Below are 24,285 nucleotides of genomic sequence, written 5' to 3' on the forward strand. Positions count from 1 at the left end.
TCAGAATATCCAAGGGACTGAGTAAAGTGGTTTTTGCAAAATCCGAAGAACAGAGAAGAACAGTTGAAGAAGATGTAGAAGATACAGGTACAGTTAAATGATTAAAATCATGTAGATGTGATTTGCATCTTTAGAACGTTGGGGAATCTAAGTTTAATCTCCAAAGTATCTCTTGTACTGTCATCCACACAGATATTTATCATATCTGGCAGGTAACCCTGGTTCCACTTACTGTTTATCACACAAATTCGCTTTTCTTCTTTTTATTCTGCACATGTCTTGGGGTTAAATGGGTGATTTGGGAAAATTCTTCTAAAAAAAGTACATTATTAACATTGTAATCTAAGGGTGGGTCCAAAGACAAATTTTTTTCTGGGGGGAGGATGGTTCATGTATTTATTCTTTATGTGGTTGGACTACTAGCTCCTATATTGAGTGTGTTTTCAAGACAAACGCAAACCCCGCCAAGGCCACTCAGCGCCCCCAGGTCTGGCAGCCTCCAGCCTCGTCCTGCTTTACTCTGCTCTGCTCCCCACACTCCCTTCCCACCGGCCTCTGCCTTCCTCCTCCAGCACATCAAGCTCATTCCCACCTTAGGATTCAGACACATTTTGAATAACAAATTCCTGTTTCTTTCCTCTGTGTGTGCTTGTGTTTCGTTTCCAGCACCTACCAAAAAGGGAAAGAAGAGGAAGGCACAGAGGGAAGAGGAGCAGTCAAACAAAACTCGCAGGACGCTTACATCTAAGGAAGTATGTGCTTTGGTCTGAAACATCACCCAGGTGTAGAGAGGGGAAGTCCATTTCTTAAGACTCACTCTTTCAGAAACTAACGGTCTAGAGTTGAAATCAAGAAACCCCAGTCTTAAGTGACCTAGTTGAGGTCAGTGAAACAGGACCAAGGAGTGAGCTGCTGCCTGAAGGTCCTTGAGTTTCTGTCTTGTTTTAGGAATTCCCGATCACTATCCTCAAGCACGTGGACTACTGTTTGGAAGAGTCCGCTGGGTTTATGTGGCCTCAGGGAAATGACACGTGAGCAGAGCTGTGTAGGCAGACAGATCACCGCCTTCTGTGAAGTTCAGCTCTGTAACTGGGCCCTCCAGAGCTGGAGGGGGCCCTCTTCGGAGGTGGAGAGCTTGTTATCAGAGTGATCAGCCTTAGACCAGAGGACCGCTTGTCAGGAGCTCAGGAGACAAGATTCAAGCGTTGGATGAGGGTTGGACCAAATGACAGTCTGTAACTTGGAGTGGTCACAGGTTACGATGGAAGTGCAGACTTGGGTCTGTGAGGTGAACTCTCCTTCGTTGGCGCTGCTTCCAGTAGTTGTGGGAGCAGCGTGGGAATAGAACACAGAGAAACAAAGGGGCCTGTTTTATGACTTCCAGTGTTTGATTGGTTTTTTTTTCCCTCTTTGTGTGTGTGCGCCATTTTTTACAGCGGAGGCGAGAAGCACGGCAGCAACGATCCAGAAAAGTCGGTGTACGCTACTACGAAACACACAACGTGAAAAATAGGAACAGGAACAAAAAGAAGATCAGTGACTCAGAGGGGCAGAAACACAGACACTAGAAATTGAAACATAAGCAGTAACGTTTTAAAAGTTGTTTATTAAATTCTACAAAAATACGCAGTTAGAAACTCTGTTCATTTTCTTCATGCCCAGTTGGCATTTCGAAGGCCGTGGATGCATCTGTTCTGAGATTTGACAGTTGAAACCATTCACCAGTGCTAGTGAAAATAAAGATAAGCCCCTCACCCGCAAGGATCTCAGTGATGGGGCTGGAACTCAGATCACTGGAACTTCTGACACTTGAATTAGCCCTGTGAGTTCCTCAAGCGTATGGAGATATCTGACAGAAACAGGCCTGAGGTCTAGAAAATGTGGAGTGTGGTATTTCTTTTGTACTGGCAATGAGCAATTTAGAACAGAAGCTCTTTGGAATAGAACTGTAAAAAGAAAATTTTAGGGATGTCATGTGCAGAGCCTAGACTTTAAAATACGAAGAAAAAGCCACAGCAACTTGTGTTGTCCATCATTGAGTCTGCTAGGGGAACCTAACAGGACATGAGTGCTGTACTATCAAGGAGTCCTGGGACTAGCACATCTCAGTGACCACAGTTCTTTCCCATGAAGATGACAGAGCACAGACAGGCCACTTTAGTGGAATCTTAGGATTAATTCCTTGGGACACCTGGATGAGGGTAAAAGCTGTGACTTCAAATTTGAGATTAGAGTGTAGAGGGCTTGTTTGACTCAGTGGAACACAGCTGTTCTTGTTGGACTGCAGTTCATCCAGTGAGCCTGGAAGCCCTAGCCGGGACGGGTATCAGACCCGAGCACCTCTCCAAGGGAACACTGAGCACTTGAGGCCTTCTGACCGGGGGAGACATTAGTGCCTTCTTAGTCATGCTAGTTGTGAAGTTTGACTGAGTGATGGCACTCCTTGAGCTGCTGGTATGCCCTGAATCAAGGATTTATGTCACTAATTTAGTCTTCTGGGTCTATGAAATCAGAAGACCCCTGAACCTCCAAACTGAGTAGCTTATGAGGAATAGTAAAATGCAGTTGCCTACAGGCCATGGCCGTCATGAATAATTAGAACTGAGAGTGAGGTTTGGGCTAGTCAGGCTGTAGGGTTGGGTTTTGATTGTCTGCAGAGCAAGGTGAACAAATCAGTGCTGGGGGAGGAGCCAAGGTCCAGGCAGCTCACAGTGGACACCGTGACCTGTATTTCTTTCCAGCACATGTTTACTGTCTTGAAACCCATGGGTTTGACCCTGCCATTGCCTCCTACCCAGGCAGTCCAAAACTAAGGAGGATGGGGTCCATTGACTTGGCAAGCAGCAATAAGATGATACGGTATAAACCGAAAACTCCAAAATGAGGTACTAGAACTGCACTGGAGTAGGGATGATGAAAAGATATCAAATAAGGGCAAGACTGAGGCCAGAGGAGCCCGGATTAAGGGACAAGATGAATTGCAGGGCAGAGAAGCAGCTTTGTGTGGCTGGAAATAAGTGATAGTATGGAGTGACAGTGAGAAAGGAGCTGCTCCACCTGAGAGGGATACAGCCAAAAGGGGTGAATTCTGAGTCTCACTGTTGGAGTTGGCAAATCCCAAGGTTGGCCACGTACAGAGACTTCCTGGACCACACCGCCTTCTGTTGTCCAGCCTGGAGCCTGGCTGCCAGACCGTAGGTGTTGCACAACACTGGGACGGTGGTGTGGCTTCTGACAAATACGTAGGTGGGATTAGGGGAGGGGTGTGGCTTCACTCAGGAAGCTTTTTATTACAAAGGGCTTATGATTGCGTAGTAGTGCTTGCTGAGACCCATATGGAAATTATCACTTCTTTGGTGCAATAATGCCTTCCAGTTGGGCCTGAAAAACAAAAACAAACTCCGTTAATATTTGAAACTTGCAGCCTAACACACATAGCTGGGAGGTGATAAAAGTCTCCAGGAAGAATAATCCAAATGCTGCCACTCCAAGTGTTTTTCCCTTCATTCCCAACTCCATATTTTCTAGATTAGCTGGTCTCTGGCTTGGCATTCAGTCTTGCTGCATTAGGAGAAATCAGAGCTGTCCTGGTTTCCATACAATAGCTGCTCAGTGTATAATATAAGGCATTGAAAAGGAAATTGAATAAAAGTTGTTGAAATAGTGGTTTTTCAAGGCTCAGATTTCAAGCCTGAGTATGTCTGCTAAGTTAAACATTTGGCTCTCTGGTTTGGGAGCCTGGGAGCTCTGTGCTGGGACAAGAGGTTTGGGAAACAGCAGATTTTCAGCCACTGAGACAACCTGATACCCAATTAGAGAAAATTGCCACCAGTGAGTAGGGAGCTGTCCATCTTGTATGTAAAGCTTCAGACACTCGGGAGTTATTTACTCTGCTCCTCTGGCAGCCAGTAAAATAATTCACTGTCATGGTGTGTGAACAGATCTCTAAGTAGGTCTATCCTGCGGACTGCAAACACTGCTTTATTTGCAGTGCAGCTTTGAGCCAATAAAAATAACTCACTTCTAAAGAGTCCTTCACCCTGGGGATTCCAAGGTTGCTTGTAAATGTTAGAAAGATGCCAAGGTATTCTGCTTTGCTCTTGCCGCCAATACCATAGGAGGAACTGAGGAACTTGAGCTTATGATAAAAGAATATGGCAGATAAGGGAGGCAGCTTCAGAGACTGCTAAGTAAACAGATTCACATCTGGCTGTGAAAGTTTGTTTTGTTAAACTCAGCAACAAGAAAATCTGTGTCATCCTCCGCTAGCAATTAACTCAAGCCCTTCTTTATCTCAAATGCCTGGCCTTGGCTTGTAGTACCAACAAGCCTGCCAATCGCAAGAATGTAAGCTTCTATGAAACTAGGGAGGAAAAGGAGATACATCTAGGGGCCCCTCCTGGCCAGGGCCATGGGAGACAGCCACTAAACGTCAATAGGCCATATATCTAGAGCAGTGGTTCTCAAACTTTGGCAAACATCAGAATGGAGACTGTCGCACCATGCAGTGATTCTGCCCACCTTCACCATTTGTTGGTAAAAAAAAAAGTATATTTTACTCTTTTCCACGAAGTTTGAATCCTGTTTTATCTCATTATAATTAACACTTGTTTCTGCAAGATTAGCAAAATGATGACAATTGAAGTTCTGTAATGGGCACATGGATGTGTATTGCATTATTCTACTTTGTGTTTCAAAATTCTCATAATAAAAAGTTAAAAAAAAAAAATCACCTGGAGACCTTGTTAGAATGGCTTGCTGGACCCCAACCCCAAAGTTTCTGATTCAGTAGCTCTGGGCTGGGCCCAGTGATTTGTATTTCTGAAAGTTGCGGTGATGAGGATGATGCTGGTTTGGGGCCCAACCCTCTGAGAACCTTTGGATCAGACAGAGAACCTGGAGCTTCAGAAGCCTGGCCCCCTGCCCAGCCCTTTTCACTAGTCCCCCTCCCTCCCTTCAGCTCAGTTGGATAAAAGTATACCATCAGCAAAAGGGCTTTGATGAAAAGCACCTACAGCTGAGTTCCTCTGACCACACACCTCGGGAAGGTTCCTGATTTGAAATGGTTCTTCCCTCTCAAAGGGCCTTCCCTGCCCGCCCCAAATGCAGGGCCTCGGAACTGCAGGTAGGAAAGCTCTCCCATGAAAGCCGGCTGGAGAGACCCAGCCCACTCTAAGAAGTCTCCAAAGTGCCAGCTGCCATGGGACAGACGTCCCGCTTCTTGACATAGCCACCTCTCCCAGACGATAGGCAGCTTTTATCCAAGGGGAAAAAAAAATCCTCCACTGGAGAGCCAGCTGAGGTGTCTGTCATGGGGGTTCAGAGCTGAGAATACAGCCTCTCTTCAGAGCCAGATGGAGATGGACAGAGAATCTGGGTAATGATCCCTCACCTCTCCCCGAAAGTCAGCTTCCTTTACTCCTTGGCAGTATTGAAAGTCAGTGTAGGACATGGAACAAAATGCTTGGCCTGCTTGGCTGGCAGGGCCAGGGGCAGGGATGGGGGTGGCAGCAGCTCCACCTGGGCCTGGCATCGATTACCTTCAGCTGCTGATTAGTCCGCTTCAAGAACTGAATCTCTTCGTTGTGCCTCTTCTCCTCCACCTGTCTCCTCTCACTCTCGCGCTTCTCGATGGCCTCACCTTTTGCCTTCTGTTCGTTCACTTGCCTCTCCAAATCTCGCTTTTCCGTTTCTAATTCTGCAATCTGAGGACAGATCCCCAGTCATGCTGGGACGTCGCCAAGTGGACGGGGTGATGTGAGTGCCTGGGTGGAGGGGACCTGGGACACAGCTGTCCAACCCAAGGCATCGCCAGGGTCTGTACTGCCACCCAGTGGGAGGTCGGTGACTGGCAGGGCATGTCCAAGGGGAGACAACTCTGCCGCGGCCGGACTGGCCGGGACACTGAACCAAAGGGTCCTCACTAAGGTGATGGGAGAGCACCTAGGAGGCCGGAATTTGGTGCTGGAATGACAAGCTGTGGCCCTGAGATTGACAGAAGAGTCGAAGAGGGCCAAAGTCTCCTGGTGAACCCACTCACTTTCCTCTCCATGTCTGACTTCCCCTGCTCGGCCTGCAGCGCCTTCCTCATGCCAAATGCCACGCTGCTCTCATACAGGGTCTGGTAGGCAGCGATGGTCATGCGGATCTCGTCCCGGACTCGCAGCAGCAGCAGCCCTCGCTCTGCACAGTTGATGGTAACCTCGCGGATCAGCTCATCTGCCAAGGCACACACATGGCGGGGTCGGAGAAGGCAGGCAGGAGGGGAGATGCACCGCACCTACTGCGAACCACCTTCTTACTCGGAAGTCGGAAGGGCACTAGGGTATGTCCTCCTCACTTGGAGACAGGCCTCAGGGAGGGGTCTTCCCATGCAGCCACTGCTCTGAACTTGGCACTTGGGAGTACAGGCCATCAGCAAGCCTGGTTTGGCCAGTGCAGAGGCAGACAAGAGCCCAGGCTTGTCTGCAGCCGTGGGGGCCCTCTCTTCCACCGTTAGGCAGCAACTGGGTGCTATTCAAAGAATTCTGACTTTTTCAGTATAAACATGGTGGCTGTTTTAAAGCAGCTGGAAACTCTTATATGCCCCCTTGGCTGGACTGGTTTGGGGCTGGAAACAGCAGGGTCTAGAGCTTGCCCACCCATCTCCTCCATACATGCTGACTGGGAGGGCAAACCAGAATCACACTCAGACTGAAGGGAGCCTGCTAGCCCCGTGCAGCTGCCTCAGGGTTTGGATGCGGTTTGCATGTCCGAGTCCACACGGGCTGGTGAGACTAGACGGAGGCCCAGTCATCTGACACCAGCACCCGAGGAGGGAGATCTCAAATCCCTGCGTCTGTCGGGTCACAACAAATCACCCTGAAATATTTTTCTGGACCAAGGCCTAATGTTGATGGATGGATATAAATATAGAACATTAAATTTTTCTGATTAAAAAACTAACATATTGGGACTTCCCTGGTGGTCCCACACTTCCACTGCAGAGGGTGCGTGTTCAATCCCTGGTTGGGGAACTAAGATGCAGCAGGTCGTCAGGAACACGGTGACTGACAAGGGGGGGTGGGGGGCTGGTAAGAGAGGTGGGCTGGGAGGGGGAAGAGGGCACAGTTAGCAGTTCCTGGGTGGGGCAGGTGGGGGGAGACAGACATTCCAGGATGGGGCAGGCTTCAGCTGCGGGGGACTCAGGGCCTGGGTCTGTGCGAAGGGAAGGGAAGGAGGCAGCAAAGGGTGGTGTAGCTTCCCTCGAGGACCGCTCACCGAAACACTGCGAGTACAGCTCCCGGCGCACCGGGCAGATGCCGGTCTCCCGGGCCTGCCGCTGCTGCAGCTTCAGGTCCAGCTGCTCCTGGAGGTGCACCACATCCATCCTGGTGCTGGGGGTGCTGGACACCTGCTGGATCCATAGCTGCGTGTCCTCCACCCACTCCCTGCGGGATAGACACAGCCAGGCTGAGCGAACCCCATCCAGCAGACAGGGTCCTCAGGATGTGGGCAGAGGTGGCCCTTTGCGCTCTCTGCCTGAGAGCAGTGAGGGGCAGCTCTGTCCCCGACCCACCAGAATCCTCCATCTCTTTCTCCCTTGATGAGTGTGTGGCTCCAAAGCCACACCCACTGTGCCACCTCCACGGGGCCCCTATCTTGGGGCTAGGCTATCTTCATTCTCCCACGACCCTCTGTGAAGTCGTCATCCACGGTCCAGATCTTACACTCCTAACATGTTGAGGGCAGATTGATGGTGGTTGTTGCTTGATCTGAACGGAAGGCCCAGCGGAAATTCCCACCGACTTGTGGGTAGGAGACACAGGGGACTATAAACCTTGTGCCAGCCAGAAAGAGGTGAATGGTGCTCGCTTCAGCCGCACATATACTAAAACCAGAAAGAGGTGAATGTATGTATTGGGGGTGTGTACCTATACGGGCCCCCCGTAGCAAACCTTGTGTTAGAGACACAGCCACGTTCTGGAATCACAAGGTGGGGGCCTGAGGGCAGAACCACCATGCGGGAGAGGATTCCATGCATTGTTGAAAGGGAAGCAAATGAAAAACACCCTCCCCTCCTTTGACCTCCATTTCAGAGGAGATTGCAGTCTGGCTTTTACTGTTTCCCCTCTCCATCATAACTTTAAAAACTGCTGTCAACTTATTACATAAAAACAGTTGATCTAGAGTCTGTGCTCCGCAACAAGAGAGGCTGCGATAGTGAGAGGCCCGCGCACCGCGATGAAGAGTGGCCCCCACTTGCCGCAACTAGAGAAAGCCCTCGCACAGAAACGAAGACCCAACACAGCCATAAATAAATAAATAAATAAATAAATAAATAAAACAGTTGAAAGGCATTGTGATCACAATGATCATTGTGGCTGCAGAAGAAAGAAGCAGGGTGAGGGGATGGTGAAGAAGGGAGCTCTCCTTTTAGAAGGGAGTCTGAAGGAAGGCCTCCTAGAGGAGGACTCAGGACTCCGCACTCCTAAGGCAGGGGGCCCGGGTTCAATCCCTGGGAGCTGGATCCCACATGCATGCCGCAACTGGGAGTTCGCATGCCACAACTGAGGAGCCCGCCTGCCGCAACTAAGACCCAGCGCAACCAAATAAATAAATTAAAAAAAAAATAGATGGTGGAAGCAGCGTAAAAAGCAGTCAGATTTGGAAAATAATTTGAAGGGAAAGCCAAAAGAATGTGATGAAGGACAGGACACGTGATGTGAGAGATCAAAGGGAATGAAAGGTGGCCTGCGCCCCTAGTGGAAAGGAGAAGACTGAGAATGAGCTGGTTGGGGGAAGGAAGACATTGTGATTTAGTTTGGACACGTTGAGTTTGAGATGTCTATTAGACATCTTCATGAAGGTAATGAGGAAGTAGTAGAATATATAGGTCTGGAGTTTAGGGGAGAGGACAGGGCTGCAGAAAGACCTGTGGGAGCAATCAGCATATAAGTGATGTTTAAAGCCATAAGCCTGGGTGACAGCACTCAGGAAATGATAGTAGATAGAGAAGAGGTCTCCCCGCTACCCACATTCCCAGGATCTAGCCAAGTGCAAGCTCTAGAAACTCTAGGATGCTGGGAGGAAATCTCAGTGAAAAACAGAGACAAGGTGCCTCCTCTCACATCCCCAAGTTCAGGGATGCAAAAGCCTGGGCCTCCTCCCAGCCACTGCTTTTTTACCTCGGGGGCAGGATGGCATTCAAGATTTCTTCTGCCTGCTTTGTAGGATCTGGGACACAGGAAGTTGAGGGGAGCTTGGTCTTTGGTGGCTGTGGGACGGGACCTGAGGGTCCGGGCTGCTGAGGGCTGACTTTCAGTGGCCGAGCCTGAGAGGGAGGGACAAGTTGGGGCAGGAGGTGATTCAGACACTCAGCTCCACACACCCTGGCCCCCTGGGTTGCTCCAGCTCTCCTGCACATCCCTCCCCTCTTCCCAGCTCCCTTTCCCCCGTCTTCTCAGCTGAAGTTATGTTTCAGAGCTGAAGGAGGCCACAAAGAATCTTTGGTTCCACCCCAACCTGATGCTTGTATCTTCTTGAAGAAATGTTTCTGGCACAGCTGCTCAGGCCTCTGCTCTAGTGATGGGGCAATCACTCCCAGATCTATTCTTGGGAAAATACAGATCTATTATTGGGGCTACCGTGAAAAAAGGTGAGCCCTATCCATCTCCCTGTGACTTTCTTCCCCATCCTAAATCTGCCCTTTGGGGTCACCCAACATCTGGGCTTCTTGTACAGCTCTCCCACCCTCCTTCTCCGGTCCCAATTCCCTTTACTCCTAGTCACTGCAGCCTCTGTCCCTCGGGACTCCCGATCCTCAAGGCAGGGATCGGTCTTTCCCCATCGGAGCTTCGTGCTCCCCCACCTTCTGAGACCCGTCCTTACTTTGGGGCTCCGTTTCTCCCTGTTCCGGCTCACCAACACCGGGGTGTCATACTTGAGCAGAGAGTCCGCGGGGGGAATCATGGCGGCGGCGGGAGTAGTAGCCCAGCTGTGGCCCTCCAGTCAAGGCCTTGTTTGCCGTCGCCATGGAAACCTCCCCTCCGCCCCCATAGCCTGGGCGGGGCTTCGGGGCGGGGCGGGGCGGGGCCAGCAGCGCGAGAGTTTCTGCTCAGCCTTCGCGGAAAGATCTCTTAGCGTAGCTTAGCAGGCCACTTGCTCACCGGGTCGTCTTGGTACTCTTGGAAGCAGGGAAAACATCAGTTCTGAATTCCTGTGCTGCGTCTAGCCCGTGATTTGAATTAGGTGCAGATCACCTTCGTTGACCCTCAATTTTGTCATCTGCAAAGTGGGAATCATCTGACTCCTCAGCGAAGGGTTGGGGAAGATTCCCAGAGGAAGGCATCTGAAGTTGCCGGGTTTTAAAAAGTATTTGCTTTTAATTAAATGGAGAAATGACAACATAACAGAAAGCGCAAGAACAGAGGGGAAATACTAATGATTTGCCCACGGGCTACCATCTGTGATTGCATTTCCTTCTCTTCTTCTTTCCTTGGTATTCCCAAACGTAAATGTAATCACACACTACACACAATTTTGTATCTTGCTTCTTTCGTTTAACAAGTCAGGGTTTTTTCCATTTGTCATGTAGTTTGTAAATAGCATTGCGAATGGTGACATAACATCTTTCCTATCGCTGGGATGTAGGTTGTCTCTGTGCTCCGTAATTACTATAACAGGGCAACAAACATCCTTGAGAGTAGCTTTTTCCCAAAAGTTTGCTTTTGAAACTTAAATCTCCCGCCTCTCGATCCGGGTCACTAAGGCCCCGCCCACTCCGGAATCGTATCGCGTTATCTCCGCCGCGAGGGTTTCTGGGAGAGCGTGCACTCGGAAGCGGAAGTCCTAGAGTCAGGTCCGTCATTTCCTTCGGGGATAGGAGTGCTTCGGACATCTTTTTCCTTGGCTCCGTAGGTCTCCTAGTATGAAGGAGGTGAAGAGCGAGCGGGATCGGGGGAGCCGACGAAGGCACCGGGACGGCGACATGGTGGCGGCAGCGGTGGTGGTGAAGCAGGAGCGCCTCAGCCCGGAATCCGTGCCTCCCGTGCACCGCCGCCCGGACTCCTCCGGCGGTAGCCCGTCCCCACCGGCCGGCGAGTCGGGCCGCCCGAGTCACCGCGGGAACCGAGCCCGAGGAGGTAGCCGGTAAGTGAGCAGCAGCCCGGGGTGGACCTTTGGTCGGGTTCATTGAGAAAGGAGGACAGGGCTAGAGCCAGAAACACACCTTGAACGCTGAGCGCTGCAGCTTGGACTTAATCCTGAGGCGATAGTAGTGACCGGTTGTGCTTGTGTTAAGGAACGTTTACTCTGGTACCTGTCACTTGCCTTATAGCTGGGCGTTAAGCGCCTAATGCCTGCTGGACAGGATCTCGCTCCTCCATTTCTGGGTACCCAGCATTTCACCGGGTATGGTCCAGTTTAAGTTGTTCGTTAAGCAATGATCGTTTAAGTTGAAATGAAAGATTTTCCCCATTTGCCTGCAAATGGAGTGCGGGAGTTATCTTTTCAGTTATCTGCCCCAAGAAGTTTACATATCGAGGGCCTAGGCGATCTGTCTGATATTCTGTGGAAAAAATTGTCTCTTGTTAGACTCGTTCATTTATTAATTCATTCGACGTAGTTTTACTGAGTACCTATTATATGCTAAAGACCATCGTCGGTTATAAAATAATGTGGGAAAATATCTATGTAACACTTTTAAAAATATACATGTGTATATGTAGAAAAAAGAAGACCGTCCTAGGTTCTGGGGCGGCAAGGATGAACACCATAGATGATCTCTACCCTGGTGAAACTGACCGTGCTCTAGCTCTGAGACAAAATAACAAGCAAATTAAATTTAAAAAAATAGTTTCAGTTAGTAACAAGTATTAGGGGTAGGTTAAAACAGTAATGTGATAGTGAGAGGGTAGAGGGAAATGGTTCTTCCTGAACCACTCTCTGAAAAGTCCACCATTTGACCTGAGACCTGAATGGTAAGAATAATCCAACCTTGTAAAGATCTGGGCAGAGGGAATAGCCTGTGCAAAGAACTTGAAGTGGAATCAATTGTGTTCCTTCTAGAAATGGGGGTGGGGGTGGGGGTGGATCCAGTACAGGGATCAAGGAGAGTGGTTGGAATGAGGTGGGAGAGGGAGGAGTAGAGCCAGAGGACTTGCTGATTGATTGATTGAGTGAGTGTGATTGTGTGGGAGAGGAGCGTGGGGGGCTGCTGGTGGTGAGGAGAAAAAGAATCAAGGGTGACTTCTAGGTTTTTGGCCTGAGGAACAGGGTGGATGGTGGCACCAGTTACCCAGATGGCAGAGACAGAGGAAAGTTTCTTGAGGGGATGGGAATCTAGAGCTATGTCATCTATGTGAGAAGTTCCAGTAGGCAGTTATGTATGTGGAAGACATTAGGGCTAGAAAAGTGAAGCTCCTTACTCCTTTAGTGTGATCAGCAGAGACCTTCACAAATGTGGTGTTTGTATTAGTAGGTAAGCCTGATACTTGAAGCTAATTTGTATTAGGGAATGAAAACTGAGATAAAATCTGCATGTATCATTCTCTGAACAGGTCTCCAGCCAAAAAGAAAAACAAGTCCTCAGGGAGAAGAAGCAAGTCTCCCCGGAGTAAGAGAAGCCGAAGTCCTCACCACTCAACAGTCAAAGTAAAGCAGGTAAGTGGATTGAGATGTTTTCATACTGGCTCCAAACCTAGAGCCTGTCCCATCGTAGCTAAAGAGTGTTGTGTATGTGTTCACCTGTACTTGCGATGGGCTTTTCTAAAAGCTGGGGTTTTTTTTTTTTCCTGCTTGCTTTGTTAAGTTAAACCTTTTATTTTGAGGTAATTGTTGATTCACATGCAGTTGTAAGAAATAATAAAGAAGTGGCTGTTTCTCCCAATGGTAACATCTTACAGAATTATAGAACAGTATCACAGTCAAAACGTTGACATCAGTGCAGTCAAGGAACAAAACATTTCCATCACAAGGATCCCTCATGTAGTCCTTTTATAGTCACACCCAGTTCCCTCCCATCCTTACCCCTCAACTCCTGGCAGCTTCTAATCTCTTCTCCATTTCTATAATTTTGTCACTTCAAGCATGCTGTGTAAATGGAATCTCACAGTACAAGCCTTTAGGGATTGGCTTTTTTCACTCAGCAAAATTCTTCAGCGATTCATTCAGTTGTTGCCTCTCTCCGTAGTTCATTCCTTTTTATTGCTGAGTCGTATTCAGTGGTATGGATTTAACGATTTGCCCATTAAAGAACATCTGGGTTGTTACCAGTTTTTTGGCTATTAGACATAAGGCTGCTATGTAAACATTTGTGGGCAGGTGTTTGTGTGAACATAAGTTTTCTTTTCTCTGGGACAAATGCCTGGGAGTGCAACTGCTGGATGGTATAGTAGTTGTGTGTTTAATTTTTTAAAGAAATTGCCAAACTGTTTTCCAGAGTGCTGTGTTAGTTTGCCAGTTCTTCCATAACAAAATTCCACAGACTGGCTGCCTTAAACAACGGAGCCTATAATTTTCACACAGTTCTAGAGGCTAGAAGTCCAAGATCAAAGTTTCAGCAGTTTTGTTTCTCCTGAGGCCTCTCTCCTTGGCTTGCCTTCTCCACTGTGCCCTCACATAGCCTTTCCCTCCGTGCTCCTATCCCTGGCTCCTAGCTCCTCCTTTAACCACATCAGCCGTATTGGGTTAGGGTCTCACTCATTTTAACTCAAATCAGTTCTTCAAAGAGCTTATCTACAAAAAATTTGGCTACATTCTAAGATGTGGAGGTTGGGACTTCAACATATAAATTTGGGGGCACGATTCAGTCCATAACAGTGGCTGTACCATTTTACATTTCCACCTGTCATGTGAGTGATCCAGCATTTGGTACTGGCACCATTTTTTTATTTTAACCATTCTTACAGGTGGGATAGCAGTATTGTGATCTTAATTTGCATTTACCTAGTGGCTAATGATATTGAACGTCTTTTCATGTGCTTATTTGCCATCTGTATTTCCTCTCAGGTGACATGTGTCTTCAGATCTTTTGCCTATTTTCTAGATGGATTATTTGGGTTTTTTTACTATTGAGTTTTAAGAGTTCTTTTTTAATATTCTTAGATACTAGGCCTTTTGGGGTGAGTGGTTTGCCAGTATTTTCTTCCAGTCTGTATCTTGTCTGGTCATTCTCTTAACAGGATTTTTCTCAGAGCAAAAGTTTTTAATTTAGATGGAGTCCAGCTTATCTGTTTTTCTTTTCGTAGATTATGCTTTTGGTGTCATGTCTAAGAATTTTTTCCCTGGCCCTAGATCCTGAAGATTTGTTTTTTCCTTAATGTTTTTCATGTAAGTCTCTGTTCTATTTTAAGTTTGTTTTACTATAAGGTGGGAACAATCTTGTTTATATCTATTAAAAAAAATCTTGTTAGGACTTTGATTGGAATAGTGTTAAACTTGTATTTTGGGGTGAGTTGGGTTTTTAAAATTATTATTATTATATTGAGTCTTCTAGTCCATGAACATAGGTGTGTCTCCGTTTATTTAGCTCTTTGATTTCTTTCATCAGTGTTTGTAGTTTTCAGTGTACAAGTCCCATGCGTGTTTTGTTAGATTTACACTTAAGTAATTTTTTTTAGTGACTGTAAGTGATATTTCAAATTTCATTGTTTACTTGTTCATTGCTAGTACATAGAAATATAATTGATTTTTGTATGTTTATCTTACATCCTGTGACCTTACTGAACTCATTCATTTATTTTAGGAGGTTTTTGGTAGATTACTTGGGATTTTCCACATAGATAATAATATCTGCAAATAGGCACAGTTTTATTTCTTCCTTTACAGTGTGTGTGCGTTTTATTTTCTCTTGCTGCACTGTCTGGGACTTCCAGCACTATTGTGGAATAAGAGTAGCGAGAGCAGACTCTCGTGCCTTGCCCTCGGTCCTGATGGACAAGCATTCAGTCTTCTTTTTAAAGAAGTTCTTTGTTACAAAGTGTAAATAGAGACGCTGGCATTAAGAAAATGGATTTTCTTATGAATTTGAGAGACTGTGGGCCAACTTTCTGCTACCTAAAAAGATACAAAGCCAGACAGTCTTGATGGTCTGTTGTATGAGTTGGTCAGGCACCACCTTGGCTATCTCAGAATGCAGCCACTGGAACCATAGTACCCAGATCGAACCTCTCAAACCACTTGTAGTTTTGTGTGTGTGTGTTTATGTACAACTTGCTGCTTTTTTTTTTTTTTTTTTTAATTTATTTTTGACTGTGTTGGGTCTTCGTTTCTGTGCGAGGGCTTTCTCCAGTTGCGGTGAGCGGGGGCCACTCTTCATCGCGGTGCGCGGGCCTCTCACTGTCGCGGCCTCTCTTGTTGCGGAGCACAGGCTCCAGACGCGCAGGCTCAGCAGTTGTGGCTCACGGACCCAGTTGCTCTGTGGCATGTGGGATCTTCCCAGATCAGGGCTCGAACCCGTGTCCCCTGCATTGGCAGGCGGACTCTCAACCACTGCGCCACCAGGGAAGCCTGCTACTTTTTTGATTTAATAATTTTGGCATGTTACATTTTGTTGATTTAAGGTGCAAAGCTGTGTTACTTGGATACATTTATATATTGTAATATGATTGCCATTGAAGCAATATTTACCACGTTATATCATTATAGTGCAGTATTACTGTCTATATTCATTATACTGTGCATTAGATCTCTATGGCTTATTTACTACTTGTTACAAGTTTGTACCCTTAAATACCATCAGTCGTATCCTCTCGCCCCCCATCTCCTAGTAACCACCATTTTACTCCCTGATTTATATATATATATATATATGTTTGACGTTTTCAACTTGCAGTTCTTTACCTCTGGTTTCTAAATCAGCACTTTACAGTGAATCCTGGGGCTTGTAGCATGGAACTGTTTTGTGATTATTGTTATTTTGAAGTGTCTTAGTTTGCTTTTCTATGCTAACTTCCCTCCTGACCTCAAATTATCTCTTAAAAAGCTGATTTCATTGTGTTAATCAGCTAGAAACTTGGAAATGGCTCTCGAGCAAAAGGGTTTGAGGGCTTGACAGGCAGCTGAAAGTCAGTGACTTTCACCTGGATTGTAAGAGTGCACACGGCCTCTGACTTAAGCATGACTTGTACTTATAGATATTCTCTTCTGCACCACTCAGCCACCATTAAAAAAATAAATTTATCTAGCACAGGAATTATATTCAATATCTTGTAATAACCTATAACGGAAAAGAATCTGAAAAAAAATATACGTGTGTGGGTGTGTGTATATGTATAACTGAATCACTTTGCTATACGCCTGAAACTAACACAATATTGTAAATCAACTATACTTCAATTAAAAAAAAAAAGGAGGGGAACAGGATTGTGGAAACCTCAGAAAAAAATAAACTTATCATTTACTTGTTCATCATAACACAGAATTCTGTAAAATAGAAAGTGAGAGTATGGTTTATGTAGTGTATGGTTACTTCTCTCATTAGCCTCAAAATCGCACCCCTCCCCACAAACAAAAAGATCACCTCACTCCCCAGAAGCAGCCAGTTTAATAGTTTGATATTTATACTTCAAGGCTCTGTTATACTTATGTTATCTTCTTTTCCTTTATGTTTTGGGGGAGGTGTGTGTGTGTGTGTTTGTGTGTGTGTATTCTATGCAAAGATGTTCATTAAAAAATATATATTATCCTACTTGACTTATCAATAATTGAGAGTATATGTTGAAATCTTAGTTATTTTGTGTTATCTGGTTTTGTAATTTGTCATATTCTCTCCATAGTGTCTACTAATTTTGCCTGGTATACACTTTTTGGAAACGAAGACAGAATTGCCCATTGGATTTAGCAACATGGAGGTCATTGGTGACCTTGACCAGCAATTTTAGTGGAGTAGTAAGGGTGAAGCCTAATTGGAGGGTTCAGAAGAAGATGGGAGAAGAATTGGAGACCGATTAAAACCAAACTGTTTTGAGGAGTTTTACTCAAAGAGGAGTGAAGAAATAGGGTGGAAGCTGACATGGGAAATGAGTTCTAGAGAAGAGCAGGTGCCTGTGCTGATGGGAATGATCCAGTGCAGAATGGAGAAGTAGATTATGCACAAGAGAGGTGAGAATCACTGGAGTGATATTCTGGTTGAGAGGGAAGCTCCCAGATGTAGGAACTGGCTTTAGGTAGAAGCACAGATAGTTTCCTTATGGTCACAGGAAGGGAAGACAGAGTATATGCGTACAGATACTGATGGGTGGGTAGATGTAGAAAATCCCTTCTGAGTAAATAAGGGATGGGGAAGACCATGTAGGAGATTTGAGGACAGAGAAGGGGTAAAACAGTCATCTGGGAGAATGAATAGATCAAGAAAATGTAGGATGGTCGCTGGGCATCATTAAGGAGACTTGGGGTCATGCTTCTAAGGTAGGACCATTCAGAATGGTTTGTGTCTTTTCTCTAGCCACTTTGCTGTGCTTAATGCTGATTGTGGTTTTGCCAGGACAGTGCAACAGAATGGCATAGGGGCAAAGGATTTGAATATCTCCGCATGGGAGTGATCATACTGCTTGACCATGGAATTTAAGTTAGGAAGGGAAGAGAGCGAGGGACTGTGCAAAGGTAAGAGGATCAAAGGCTTGGATGAGTCTTATTGGGATAAGGATTGTTAGAGTTGGGTAAAGTGTGAGCTGGAAAGATGGGCAGAAGGAGGACTGCTTAAAATTGAAATTATAGAGGGGTTGCAGTTTTGGAAATGAAAAGGTCCGTGTATAACCATGGGGGTTAGTGGCTGAAGAGAAGGGAGGAGACAAATAAGATAATGGGAAGAGAGAAATGCAAAGAATAGAGATGCCAGCACGTTATCGAAATCACCAAGAGTAATGCTGGAGAGGATGACTTGAGCTGGAAGTAAAACTGGCACAAAGTGAGGGGAAGTGACTCAGGATTAGTAAATGACAGCAGCACTGAGAGTAATGGTGACAGTGGTCTTACGTGAGATTCACAGCTGGGTTTTTTGTTTTTTAAAGATTTGGTTTTTTAAAAAATTAATTTATTTATTTTATTTATTTTTGGCTGCATTGGGTCTTAGTTGCGGCATGCGGGATCTTTGTTGAGGCATGTGGGATCTTCATTGTGGTGCACAGGCTCCTCTCTAGTTGTGGCACGCAGGCTCCAGGGTACATGGGCTCTGTAGTTGTGGCGCTCAGGTTCCAGAGTGCGTGGGCTCTGTAGTTTGCGGCAGGCGGGCTCTAGTTGAGGTGTGCGAGCTCAGTAGTTGTGGCACACGGGCTTAGTTGCCCCGCGGCATGTGGGATCTTAGTTCCCTGACCAGGGATCGAACCCATGTCCCCTGCATTACAAGGCGGATTCTTTACCACTGGACCACCAGGGAAGTCCCCACAGCTGGGTTTTTTAGGGAGAAAGAAAAGGGTGGGGCGTGTTCTGGAATTGGCAGTGAGAAGCAAGGACGACACCTGCCGTATGTCCAGACCCAGAGATGGTGGGAGTTGGGGGAGGTCAGAGGGAGAAAAACAGCCACCATTTGAGGAGCTGCAGGGGAGCAGTGTGCTCAGGGCAGAGCCAGGGTTCTGTTAGAGCGAAAGGAGTTGGGAACCATCCGGGAAAACGTGGAGGATGTAGATCAGTTTTGCCGAGCTCTCCATTCCAGGGGGCGTAGTGCAACAACAGCTTCAGGAGTTGAAGAAGGGGACAGATTTGGGGACAGAATCCTTGATGGACAGAGCCTTATGGGGATTAGAGTACAAGGGAGGTAGAGGTGATGACCTGGAATCTGTGACTTCTTACAGTGACTCATTTAATCAGGGATAAAGGGCATAATGAGATGAGTTCTGGTGAACTCAAGGCAGATGGTGGTGGCAAACTTGTGAATGTCTTGGGGTAGGAGGGTGGGGTGTCTGAGGCTCCCTGCCTCTTGATACTTGTCTCTGGAGGCTTGGAAGTCTAGGAAAACTGGGTCCTGCTCTGAGCAAGCAGACCCCTACTTGACCCCTATATGTATGGTAGGGAGAAGGCCTTGAGGCCGGGGGTGGGGTTGGCGGGGGAGTGGAGGCAAGGTCTCAGTCCTGGTGCTCAGGGTTTCCTCTCTACCCCTTTCCAGGAGGGGAAGCCTTGCTCATAGTGTGCGGGCGCCCCCCTTGAACTCTAATGCTTTAGTTATTAGATTAATCAGGGTAAGCCTATCTTCGTGTGTTCATTAAATATTTATTTGTTCTGATAATTCCTTGTTAATATCCTTTGCCCATTTTCTCCTGTGCTGATTTTCAATGCTGAGTCTTTTTTAAGAAACCATCATGTGTTTCTTCATTTTTTTCAGATCTTTAAAAAATATATCTGTTACAGTTGACCCTTGAACAACATGGGTTTGAGTTGCACTGGTCCACTTATATGCACATTTTTTTTCAATAGTAGATACTGCAGTGCTCCATGTCCCCTGTTGGTTGAATCTGTGGATTCGGACCCTTGAATACAGAGGAACCAGGTATACAGAGGGCCGACTACAACTAGTTGGAGTGTTCGTGCCCCTGTGCCCCTAACCCCCTCATTATTCAAGGGTCAACTGTAGTAAATTTTTATAGGTTTCTTTTTTTTTTTTTTTTTTAATGTTTAAAAATTAACTGCTTGTTTATTTTTTTCAGGATAAATCTGTCATGGTACTGTTGCTACTCCTCTTGAGTTCTTATGGCTACACTAATAATAAAATTGACACAAGGCAGAAAAACAGGAGAAGAAAACCCACAAATTTAAAAATATGGAACGCTTCACGAATTTGCGTGTCATCCTTGCACAGGGGCCATGCTAATCTTCTCCGTGTCGTTCCAATTTTAGTATATGTGCTGCTGAAGCGAGCACTATATGTTTCTTATATGTCTTGCATATTTCTTAATTTTATTCTAGGTATTGAAATCAGATCTTTTAAAATTACTATTACATTTTCCTTTTGGGCATAAGAGAAAGCTAGCTTTTTTTTTTTTACGTAATTATCTTGTATGTGACTACTTAACTCTCTCTGTTAGTTCTGATTCTGTATGCATGTCCCTCTAAGTTTGCCTATAGGTGTTCTTGTTTCTTGGGCTCTGAACATGGGTGTGCACCGTTAGCTCTATAGCTGGGCCGCAGCCTAGGACACCTGTTCTGTGTGGTGGCCTTGCAAGGGGACATGACCACCACTGGTAACCTTATTTCTGTGGGACATTTTGCTCTGAATGCCAAAGTCCAAAGCACAAATGACTTTTTGACTGCAGCTGTATTCATAGACTGTGGACTGCCTTTACCTTCCTGAATCTGTTTGAATTTCAGGAACGTGAGGATCATCCGCGGAGAGGCCGGGAGGATCGGCCACACCGAGAACCCTCAGGACAGGAACACAGGCGAGCTAGGAACAGTGACCGAGACAGACACCGTGGCCATTCCCACCAGAGGAGAAGCTCGGTCGAGAGGCCTGGCAGCGGGCAGCCTCAGGGACGGGATCGAGATGCCCAGAACCTACAGGCGCAGGAATCTGAGCGGGAGTTTCACAACGCCCGGCGCCGGGAGCACCGCCAGAAGAACGAAGCCGGCGGTAACGCATCTCAGGACTCACTTCCTCAGCCTGGCCCTGGCAGCAACAACAAAGACAAAGAAGTGCCTGTTAAAGAAAAGCCAAGCTTTGAACTTTCTGGGGCACTTCTTGAGGACACCAACACCTTTCGGGGTGTAGTCATTAAATACAGCGAGCCCCCGGAAGCACGTATCCCCAAAAAACGGTGGCGTCTCTACCCCTTTAAAAATGATGAGGTGCTTCCAGTGATGTACATCCACCGACAGAGCGCTTACCTCCTGGGCCGACACCGCCGCATCGCAGACATTCCCATCGATCACCCCTCCTGTTCAAAGCAGCACGCCGTCTTTCAGTACCGGTAAGTGTACATCTGCAGAGGGAAACTGAAGTGCCAGCAGAAGCCCGGCGTCTCGGTTAGTTAGGATTACTGAGGTCTGTGTGCCTGTGTGTGCACAAGAAGCCCATACCCCTCGTATCTAGTATTAGTCTTAAGGAGTATTATTCATCTAACGAATAATCACTTTATACAAATAATTGCTTACATTTGTATAACAGGCTGGAACTTGGTGTCAGAAATCCAGATTTTGAATCCTGCCACTGCCACTTACCAGGTGTCTGACTTGGGGCGAGCCAGTCTTCTGGGCCTCGGTTTCTACCTACCTCGCAGGGCTGTTATGAGGGTTAAATGGAAATAAAGCTGAGAGTGCCTGGCGTATGTTAGCTGAATCTGTATCTTGACAGTTTCTGTAGTACATCTGTTATTGTTGGATGTTCACAACAATCCAGTGGGGAGGCGAGGACAGGTATTAATACCCCATTTGACATGAGAATATGAAGCTCAGCAAAGCCAAGTGGCTTGCCTAATAAATGATCACTGTAGTAGAACTCTGGCTCAAATCAGTTTTGATTTGAACAATTTTGATCATCTCATCTGTTCCCTTGACTCTGAAGTCCAAATCCACTGGTGTATTCTCATTGGGACAGAAGCTAAAATATGTTGAAATATAGGTAAAAGAAGCACTATATTGATTATAAACAATGCAAAAAGTGTCAAAAAAGATGCAAAAAATGTATTTCTTAACCATGGCAAGAGGCCTTGGATTCTGCATTTTAAGCTTTGATCTACCATGAATCCTCCCCGCCTAGTGACCAGTTCTCACCATTTCTACTTGCTCCCAATTTCTGAATCCATGGCCATGCCTTTCCCTTGACTTCCTAGAGTTTGAACTTGAACTGTGTCTAAGCCAGGTTATTTACATCATCTAGACCGTGTTAGCAAAGAGCTGGATGATCTGAGGCAGGATTTCACTCACAGGTTTCTCTCCTTTATCTCTGCTAGGCTTGTGGAATATACCCGTGCTGATGGGACAGTTGGCCGCAGGGTGAAGCCCTACATCATTGACCTTGGCTCAGGCAATGGAACGTTCCTGAACAACAAGCGAATTGAGCCCCAGAGATACTACGAACTGAAGGAAAAGGATGTCCTTAAATTTGGGTTCAGCAGCAGAGAGTATGTTCTGCTCCACGAATCCTCTGACACCTCTGAAGTAGACAGGAAGGAAGACGAGGATGACGAGGAGGAGGAGGAAGTATCTGACAGCTAGCAAACTGGAAAACAAGCCAAACTCTCGAGAGACCTTTTCTCTCTGCGAAAGCTTTGGGATTGACTCAAAGGGCACCGCCGTGCTCTCTGTAACGCCTCTTATTGCCTTAAGTCTTTCTTCTGTTGCTGACCAGCTTACGTTTCAGTGTAAGAAAACTGACTTGTGTTCGGTTGAACTTTCTTCTGTGGCACGTCAGCCACATGCCGTGGGCATTTGTTTTCTGAACAGTCTCACCAACACATCGTGTTTTAGTAGAAGCATCGTGGCTTGAGTTGGTGCTTTCAGAACTACTGTGCAGGAAACTATAAAGCCCTGGTTGAAGGGGAATTGTGGCTTGCTTTCTTTGTACAGTTACTTTATTTATATCGTTGTTAAGCTTTGTGGACCGGGTTTGTTTTTGTCTTGGGGGCAAAGCCCTGAACAGAGAATCTTATTCAGCTTTGGTTATCACCAAAACAGCCTCCAGAGTATACCAAAGCTTTGACCTGGTTGAGCTCTTGAGTCATAGAAATTGATTTTGCACTTCGTTGTTTGGGGGTGGGCTGGGGGGTGGGGGAGATTTACCACATGACCTCATTATTGACTGTTGGACTTAAACGGATGCTTTGTGGAGCCTGCTTAAGCTCATGACTGTACAGGAAGGTCATGGCCACTACCAGTGGGTGCTGATAACATGTCACAAGAGGCTGAAATGGGTCGTGGATTTGTTTCTTGTGAGAGAACTCTGATTTCTCCATGGAGCATGTACAGAACAATTTTGATCTTCAACTTTGCATTTTTATTTAGAGGTTATCTCCATTCTTCCTTCTTTGAGAAACGCACTGTCATTTATGTGGCAGGGTCTTTGCTTTATTCTAACAATGTGTATGTGTTGTGTGGTTTACATGTTTTCATCTTTTTAAAAAAACGTTCGGAGAGGTTGTATTTACCTGGGCAATTGGGAATTGCCCAATTTCCTAATTTTCCACCAGAGGAATATGTGTAAGTAGAAAAGTCATAACTGCTTACATCTATTTTGTGTGTGTGTGTGTGTGTGTGTGTGTGTGTGTGTTTGTGTATATGTATATATTTAAAAAATTGTGTGTGAAAGAGTTGCATATTGATTTTCCTATGAGAATGTTTTGTGATGTAAATGTAATACTGCATTATAGGCAAAGGCCTCCCTGCATTTGAAGAGCAGGTTTTCATTTATATGTATTTTTGGAATAAAAAATAATAAAACTTGTAAATATAGCCCCCTTTCAAAGAGTACTTCTTTCCTAGCACAGAGGACCTTGTGTTCATAGGTATATTTGCTGCTAAAGAAATCTTTGTATCAATATTTTGGAGGTAAAAGTAGACAGTTGTGGAGGGTGCCCTGGGGGTGATAGGACTCACCCTGCACTGGGATCCAGATCTACAAATTTCAGCGAGTAAACGGTGGTCCTGTTGAAGCAGCAGTGCTTTCTGAGTTGGCAGTGAAGGGGTTTTCCTTCCCAGAATAGTCAAGAGTTGGGGCAGGTTATACATAGTGGGCCTCATACCAGTTGACCCCTGTCCCTGCTCTTTCACCCTCAGGTGGTGATGGGGGGTGGGATGGGAGGAAGGAGAGATGATGCAAGTCAGTGCTCCTGCTAACTGTTCCTCTTGGGTGGAAACTAATGACATTATTAGATGGTCTTCCTTACCATTGTTTTTCCACTAAGGTCTCACATACTTAGATGTACTCAGGGTTAAATGTTGACTAGTGTGGGGAAGGGCTGCTGACTAATGTTTATTCAAAAGAAATGAAAAGATTCCCCTTTGGGGAATTCCTTGGAGGTCCAGTGGTTAAGACTCACACTTCCACTGCAGGGGGCACGGGTTTGATCCCTTCCCAGTGAACTAAGATCCCACAACCTGTGTGTCATGGCAAGAAAAAGAAAAAAGATCCCCTTTGAAGAGTGAACACTTAATAAGGTTAATTAGGTGAAAGGTTACATGAGGGAAGAAACAATGTAAGAGCAATTAGCATCCTCACCCAACGTGCCCTGGCCCCTGGAAGCACATATTACATACGTGCATGTCTAAAATGTTGTGTTTTGATGAGCTTTTCTCTTGATCCAGGCTGATGGTTTTCTCTTCCTGGGATGAGGCGCTAATCTGGCATCTCACTCCAGGGCCTCCGTGTTCAATTTGTGT

At 46.2% G+C, this 24,285-nt stretch overlaps 3 protein-coding genes across 4 annotated transcripts in view; 2 read left to right on the top strand and 1 right to left on the bottom strand.

The window, feature by feature from the left end:
• Positions 1-1,625, top strand: part of GNL2 (G protein nucleolar 2) — a 25,888-nt gene extending 24,263 nt beyond the window's left edge. For both annotated transcript variants that reach the window (XM_082387834.1, XM_082387835.1), the window contains 3 exons: positions 5-87; positions 667-752; positions 1,437-1,625. In XM_082387834.1, the coding sequence (XP_082243960.1) occupies positions 5-87; positions 667-752; positions 1,437-1,568 (301 nt within the window). In that variant the 3' untranslated portion in view covers positions 1,569-1,625. The remainder of the gene's footprint in view (positions 1-4; positions 88-666; positions 753-1,436) is intronic.
• DNALI1 (dynein axonemal light intermediate chain 1) lies at positions 1,587-10,041 on the bottom strand. Its single transcript, XM_082389230.1, has 6 exons — positions 9,871-10,041; positions 9,168-9,313; positions 7,261-7,430; positions 6,041-6,219; positions 5,541-5,705; positions 1,587-3,381 (listed from the first exon to the last, which is right to left on the bottom strand). Exons 1-6 carry the CDS (start codon positions 9,949-9,951, stop codon positions 3,346-3,348), a joined length of 777 nt encoding a protein of 258 aa, XP_082245356.1. The 5' UTR covers positions 9,952-10,041; the 3' UTR covers positions 1,587-3,345.
• A 790-nt stretch (positions 10,042-10,831) lies between these two features.
• Positions 10,832-23,358, top strand: SNIP1 (Smad nuclear interacting protein 1). Its single transcript, XM_082388896.1, has 4 exons — positions 10,832-11,130; positions 12,540-12,642; positions 20,281-20,879; positions 21,861-23,358. The coding sequence occupies exons 1-4, from the start codon at positions 10,910-10,912 to the stop codon at positions 22,123-22,125; spliced, it is 1,188 nt and encodes a 395-aa protein (XP_082245022.1). The 5' UTR covers positions 10,832-10,909; the 3' UTR covers positions 22,126-23,358.
• The last annotated feature ends 927 nt before the right edge of the window (positions 23,359-24,285 follow it).

Source organism: Balaenoptera borealis (assembly GCF_965194805.1).
Source record: "Balaenoptera borealis genome assembly, chromosome: 1".
In the NCBI taxonomy this organism is placed as follows: Eukaryota; Metazoa; Chordata; class Mammalia; order Artiodactyla; family Balaenopteridae; genus Balaenoptera; species Balaenoptera borealis.